Below are 7,500 nucleotides of genomic sequence, written 5' to 3' on the forward strand. Positions count from 1 at the left end.
GCATACAACTTTATCTGTAGTGTTCTCAGCCTTTACTCCTTTGGTGTCATTGTGAAAGCTTATTATCAAGGTGGTCTGCTTTACACATTTGCCATGGTTCATGATGCTGATGTGAAACATGCATTTGTTGTCTATGTGTTCACCAAATACTTGGAGCTTCTGGATACAGTCTTCATGATTCTTAGGCACAGGCAACGGCAAATCACATTCCTTCATGTAAGTTAATCATTGTCATGACAGAGTTTTGGATTATTGTTGTTTTAGTAGACTACCGGGCTGGGAGTTCAGAATCCAACTATACTAACCACTTAGGGGCTTGAAATGAGACGAGACTGCTGCCTTTGAAAGGGCACCTAAAAATGGTCAGACCCTGACATTTTGCTTTTACATGTAACTCCACATCCAAGATTGAACATGCCCTTCATATATTATTTATGAAGGGTATGTTACATCTTGGAAATGGCCATTTAGCTTGATTACCTCTGCTACTATTCTAAATGGCATGGTGCCCATTTTTTGTTTCTTGTTGTAAACATATTTTCTTTAGCAGTGCCAAATGAAGTTGTTGCTGTTGTTGTTGTTGTTGTTACTAAGATTGACTTCTGTTTCAGGTATACCACCATACATCTATCTTACTGCTAAGTGACTATGCCCTTCGCTTCACTCCTTGGCCAGCCATTGGCGTCATGTTGGGAATGAATTCATTTGTTCATGTTTTTCTCTATCTTTACTATGGCCAGTCAGCGTTGCAACCTGCTCAGAGGCCGCAGTGGAAGCAGAGAATGACTCAGCTCCAGTTGTTTCAGTTTGTGGTCGGTCTTATCCACGCATGGTTTGGTTACTTGCACCATGGTTTCTGTATTTTTGCTATATTTTATGACATGAGTATGATGGCATTGTTTGGCAATTTTTATTATCATGCTTTTGTCAAAGTCAAACTTAACAAGAAAAATGAGTGAAACCTGCAGAAGATTAATTTTATATCTTAATAAATAATTATTGTTCATATTTAATAATCAGACTTCTCATACTGCATTACACAAAATTTAATCTTTTCATTCATTTTTTAAATTATATTAAACAGCAAGAGCACTTATATTCTACACTGTACATTTACATTGTGATACAAATTTCACAAAAATGAACCTAAATTTACATACCGGTAATTTGCATATGTACCTATTTATTACTTTTCTCATCTTATTTCTCTCTTTGCTGTAGCTTGTATGCAAAAGAGATTTAAAAGACCTGATTCCTCATCCCTTAGATTATTTACCGAGTGTTCCCAACTAGCTTTTTTCAACAATGCTCTAGTTATTTTACATTATTGAAATGAAACTTACACTGTATTGTGCACTTAATTCTTCCTTTCCTCGTGCGTTATTTAATTACTTATGCTAGAGGAGCAGAAGGAGTCTGCGACAAAACCTGGGCAAACATTTAGGTCTATGTCACCAGCCTAATATAAAAATAGATAAAAGACAAAATAAATGTGGAGGTAGAGTCTACCTTGGCATAAAGTGCTCAATGCTGTGGTAGCAGAGCTAAGTATACATACCGGTAAGTTGAAGGATTAAAGAGGACGCATCGATTCTGTGACTCTGAGTTTCGCACCTAAGCGCTCGTCAGACAGAACATGAAACTCATAGTCACAGAGAATCGATGCGTCCTCTTTAATCCTTCAACTTATGTAAGAGACAAAATATGGATCTAGACAAACTAACTTCTTTGTGCAGCTTCAAAGATGCATGCACAATCTGTCTGTTGTGCATCTGTATACAGGATGAATGTGACCAGTGAAGTCACTAGAATTTTTTGCACAAAATTATACATCTGGCTGGTGCACTAATTTTAAATTAAAATGGCTCCCACCAATGTGCTTCAAATGTTTGCCCAAGTTCATCCCAGATATGCATCTCATATTTATAATACACTGTAGCTTGTCAATCTTTGCTTGAAATGAATAAATAATAATTACATTATAATAATAAAAGCCCATTGACTCCTAGGAGTGTAACTGTCTAATGCAACACAACTATTTGTGGCTCTTTTTTATCCAAATAACATTATTATGTACGAGTGACAACCCAGGAATTTGAGAAGTCATTTAATTTAAATCACAATGAATCAGGCAAATAACTACACAACAAGCGACACCACAACAATAAAGTACAGCGTTTTCATTGAGAACTTTTGCATCTAAATGTCTTTTTCAGTTTGTTATCAAGATTCCCATACAAATCCTTATAATTTTTTTACCCTCTGTGACTGGGCCGCTTGTGGTCTGCTATACTCAGAACTGCACATGTGCTGGGGAGAGTATTGTGTCTCAAAGCTGCGTCTCAATCCATGATTGATAAAACAGAGCCACAATGTACTTGTGTCTTTACAAAATTCACCATTAAAATACACAACTTCAGAAAACCAATAATTAGATAAAAACGAAAAAGGAATCTGTTAACAATTTAAAGGGTCTTTTACAACATTCCGTCTTGATAACTATAATAAAAATTATAAAAGGGAGAGAGAAATATGATCTGTTTGAGCAGATCATGTCACTCAACTATAAATAAAATGTTCTGTATCAATGGGTTTTTATTCGTTCAATGCATATGCTGCAAAGATAATAAATAAAGAATGCGGTTCACTTCTAGATATAACTATAATAGCTTCATCATTGTCTGGGCAACTTTGGGATCTTGATAAGTGAAATCCAAAGACAAGTTTTGGAACTGGGAAATTGTTTTGATTTTTTTTCTTTTCTTGGCATGAACAAAACTTAAATTGTATATTAGCTAAGCAAGACATGAAAGTGTGCAATGTAATAGACCTTATTCATAAATGGCGGTCACATTTATAATTCTTTTGTCCACGTGCAAATTAGCCTACCAAGCCTCATTTTAGAGCAAGAATTCTTTTCAATTCACTGTAGGGTATCAAGGCTTGGTAGGCTAATTTGCACTTCGACAAAAGAATTATAAATTGACCACCATTTATGAATAAGGTCAGAATACACTTCACTTCCCATAACATGCTAGTAAACAATAATAACGATTGTTTATTGGCATATATGAGAAATTCTCTTGAGGTATAAGGCCAAATTGCCAATGCCATATGAATGCTAGGAGGATTTCAAATGTAGTGTTTGAAACGTCCATAGCGAAATGCCTCTGATGAGTCCCTCAACTGATATTATGCCAGGCCACCAATGAAAATAATTATGAAGTGTTGTGTCCTCTGTGATTTAATTAAACCATTAATTTTTGTTTTAAATCCATCAAAATTCCCCAGAGACAATTTTACTCTGGCTTGAACATTGGTTTTTCACAAGAAATATTAAAATATTATAAATCATAACTTTCCTCATTGGCATCAACCATTAATTTTGTTCTTGGGCTAAAAGGAGGGATCCTTACATGTTACACTGATATCTTAGCTCAATGATTCATCTCTTCGACATGAGAAAACATGGCTGTATACTTAAGGGTTCAATCACAAACATTTCATGTCATGATGGATCATGCTCTGTGACATAGCTTGGCAGAACAGGGTTGACCCACCTCCAGTTCTCCACTTTACATCTTACTGCTAAGTGACTACACCCATCACATCACTCCTTGGCCGGCGAATGTTGTGAATGAATTCATTTGTTCATGTTTTTCTCTATCTTTACTATGGCTAGTCAGTGTTGCAACCTGCTCAGAGGCCGCAGTGGAAGCAGATACTCACTATTGCGTCACCTGTTGTCATTTAATGTGCCAACCAGAGATCTATTGGCTGTCGAAACAAACTTTGGTTCTTTTGTTCTGTGGTTGACAAAATTTAAAAATCAAAAGAATTGTTTATAAACGGTGAATATCGTTATAATTATGCCTTCTCCTTTTCAACATTATTATTTAAATTATTTTCAAACATCTTTAACTGCAATTCATTCAATCAAGATTTAGTGTCCTGAGGAATAACCGCTTTGTAAAGCAGCCAATGCCAAGATATCTATTTCATTCCTTCATAATTGTCAGTAATTGTTTCTTTATTTCTTTATCTTTTTTCACTGTTTTAATCAGGACAAACTAGATTGTGCTTCAAACCCAGAGTTCCTCAAAGATTGCTCCAGTGCAGCTTGGGTCGCCGCATGACCCATTTTCTGTTTCCAAAGCAACAAAATTTGATAAGTCTGTTCTCGTGAGCGATTTGGGTAGTTGTTTTTCACATCTCGTATTTCTTGCTTGGTGAAGCCAAGGTTATGAGCAAGTGGAGTCCAGTCTCTCTCTCCAATTTTACCCGCTATATCCACCAATAATTCATCTGAAATTATAGGTTCACTCTCTGGCTCAGATCTGTTGACAAAGAATCATGATACAGGTGTATGCAAGTTCTTTTAAAAGTAGTCAAAGATAAAATGTTGGGTAATTAATAGTGTATTGACTTTGGCATGACATGGCAGCAATGTCCATTGTAATTGAGGAGGGAAATGTACAAATCATACCTACATGAGATGAAAAATACCCTTTAGGCTACCAGAAAATAAATTCTAACTTTTTGTGAACTGACAACTTAATCCATTGACACCCAGGATTGAGACTTCACAGATTTTACTCTGTCTAATACCAGACGATTTTACTCAGCAACTGGGCGTGCCCTAAAGGTGCAATGGGAGTCAAATAATTTATGAGTAAGATCATGCCACCTCCATGTCCACAAGCAGCCTCTCTTTTGCTCTACCAGTAATGCAAAACCATTGTTAAACCATTGTTTGTTCGGTCATTTTGGATGTTCAAACAAAAGAGAGACACCGCTGCCCTGCTAGAAACATCACAACTGATCCAACCACTGAGGAACCTAGAATTCCAAAATCCATAATAATAATTATTATTGTTAATTAATCATTAACCGATTAAGGCCTTCTTATCAAAGGAATTTCAAATGAAACATACATTGAACTGCTGGGTTGTTGAGAGTCTATTTCAGCTGGTAAGATGTCAAAGTTGGTGAGTTTGGTGATTTCATCTTCTGGAATTTGTAAAACCCATTTCATCCACTGATCAGCATCAATAAACCCTATTAAAAGGAAAAATCACATAATCTACAGTCAGTTTTAGCAAATTTCAATTTCAAATAAATAATCTGGGTGATTTCAACAAGAATCAATAAAATTATTAACTGAGTTTGCCTGCATTCTTAAACCATGCTTCAAAGGTCATTAATAATTCATTAGCTGTTAGGCTAAAATGCCGATGAAACATCACGTGCATGAGCTTTATATCCTGATTAAACACTCCTCGTTAGTATTCTAATTAACAATTAGACCCATAGCCCTTGCGGGCTACGGGTCTAATTGTTTTAGCATCACCCAACTGGTCGGACACAAAAAGCAATAATAAAGTTACCAAATGCAAGTTAAAGTAATATTTATTTGGGAATAAAACGAAAGAAAGCGTCACGCTTTTCGCTACTCGAGGACTATTAATAATAGTCCTCTAGTAGCGTAGCCAATCAAAATGCAGGATTTGCATTAGTCCACAAGTAGGATGATACTAATAAGGCATAGCTTGTTTTTCTTGTTTGCTAATACTCTCCTCTCACAATTCGAACCATTGTTCTGAGTCCAGAAGGACACGCTTTTTGTGGAATGTTTATGAAGCCATTCAAGAAATCACAGCAGGTGTTTTATCTGGTCGAAAAACACTTGCCTATGCCTCATGTTTTCAACAACCCTGATAAAACTTTGCTGCTCATTTTTTAAACATCACTTTCTGAATTATACGTTATAAAGAAAGTTGATATTACGAACATTCACCAAGCCACTAGCAATAATTATTATTAAAATGGTCTTTGATCAAATCAAATGCAAGGACTCTCTGTCATTTGCAATATTGCACTGAAATTGAGTCTCAAACCTTGTAATTTATCATCTATTGTTTTCACCAACAATTCCGCCTTTGATCTGGCAGTTTCCTGAAGGAACCAAGAAACAAGAATTTATTGCTTATAATTTAGGACGTTTCTTCACTCAAATAATCAAAATTACAATTATTATTTTGTAATTTTGATGAGAAGATTTTTCTATTGTCGTGTGCTTTTGATTATCCAATGGAAAAGATGCATTATAAATCAATAAATTATTATTATTATTATTATTATTATTATTATTATTATTATTATTACATGACTGTATGTTGTACCTAAGTGCTCCACAGACATTAAAACTTGAAGTTCTCATTGGCAGCCTTGGGTGCCTATGTCCCGTCTTCTCAATACGCCATTTCCGAGTTCATGTCTGCCTCCTCTTTGAAGCGAGTCTATTTTGCGTTGGTTATTAGTTCTACTTTACATGTGAATGAAAACTAATCTTCGTAAGAAAAACTTTGCACTTAGACTCGCTTTGAAGAGGAGGCAGACATGAACATGGAAATGGCCTATTACTATAATTATTATTGTCATCAAAAGTCATGCTAAAAACTGTCAAAGGATGCAACAGTATCCATGCCTGGTTTTTACAAGAGCGATCTTCAACCAATCAGAAGTCAAACCAAAACCAACCGTGGCTCGCACATGCACACTTTCCCCATGCTTTGTGTCGGCTACGTGTAATTGATTCTTTTCACGGTTAGTTTTTCTCATTTGCATTACAATGTAATCTAGCATGTATGTGAGGCAATTTCGGGCTATTTTGTAGTTTTAACCCGAAATTGCCTCACACCCATGTTAGATATTTATATTGAAATGCAAATGAGTGAAACTAACCGTGAAAAGGGCTATTACTTCAAGTTTTGATTGGTTTACTGGATTGTCTCTGTCCAAGTAATTACTTTGGTTTTACAACATGAGCATTACGTTATGATCTTAAACCACTGATAAAAACTCTCAAATTTCTGCACAAATTTATGCATATAACAACACATCTTGATGGCTTTAAGTGGGCTGGCCAGACTTAATGTATACAAAGGGTTATAAACAAGGAGAACTTGTTACTGTTACGATCTGAACACCCTGACCTCTTTCGAATTGTTTTATAATGGAGCTTAAAGACCATGGGTTTAAATAGGCTGGCCAGACTTACTGTATACAAAGCGATTAACTTAGTAGGAGAACTTGTTGCTATTAGGATGGACTCTGGGGATACTGAACATCCTGGTCATTCCAGAGAAGGATGGTCTTGTCCTTGAGCTCCATTTAATAAGCCGGTAATGTGCATTAAGTTATCTTACCACTGATAAAAACTCTCAAATTTCTGAACAAATTTATGCATATAACAACACGTCTTGTTAAACACATAAGTCAACTTACCAGCTATAAGACTAAAATAATACAAGCTACTGGATAATCAGTCCAGTTGACTGCTTGGCACTACTCCATCCACAGGATGCTTTTAAGAATTAACTAGCCACGTCACCTTGGCAGGTTACATCAAAATAGGGCTGCCACTCTCTGTATCAGTGCAAGCTATTGTTGGGGAGGTCATCCATGTAATTGCATTGAAGTATGTTAACATCCCTGATT

General features: G+C 35.9%; 2 protein-coding genes across 2 annotated transcripts in view; one reads left to right on the forward strand and one right to left on the reverse strand.

The window, feature by feature from the left end:
- Window positions 1-3,626, forward strand: part of LOC138032094 (very long chain fatty acid elongase 5-like) — an 8,384-nt gene extending 4,758 nt beyond the window's left edge. Inside the window, exons 3-4 of the mRNA XM_068879685.1 lie at window positions 1-216; window positions 612-3,626. The exon at window positions 1-216 is cut by the window's left edge and continues 9 nt beyond it. Of these exons, the coding sequence (XP_068735786.1) occupies window positions 1-216; window positions 612-959 (564 nt within the window). The 3' untranslated portion in view covers window positions 960-3,626. The remainder of the gene's footprint in view (window positions 217-611) is intronic.
- The window catches only part of LOC138032093 (uncharacterized), an 11,696-nt gene continuing 5,092 nt past the window's right edge, over window positions 897-7,500 (reverse strand). Inside the window, exons 5-7 of the mRNA XM_068879684.1 lie at window positions 5,898-5,955; window positions 4,935-5,058; window positions 897-4,337 (exon numbers count right to left, since the gene is read on the reverse strand). Coding sequence (XP_068735785.1) covers window positions 4,061-4,337; window positions 4,935-5,058; window positions 5,898-5,955 — 459 coding nt within the window. The 3' untranslated portion in view covers window positions 897-4,060. The remainder of the gene's footprint in view (window positions 4,338-4,934; window positions 5,059-5,897; window positions 5,956-7,500) is intronic.

The sequence above is a fragment of the Montipora capricornis genome, chromosome 14 (genome assembly GCF_036669925.1).
Source record: "Montipora capricornis isolate CH-2021 chromosome 14, ASM3666992v2, whole genome shotgun sequence".
Taxonomy (NCBI): Eukaryota; Metazoa; Cnidaria; class Anthozoa; order Scleractinia; family Acroporidae; genus Montipora; species Montipora capricornis.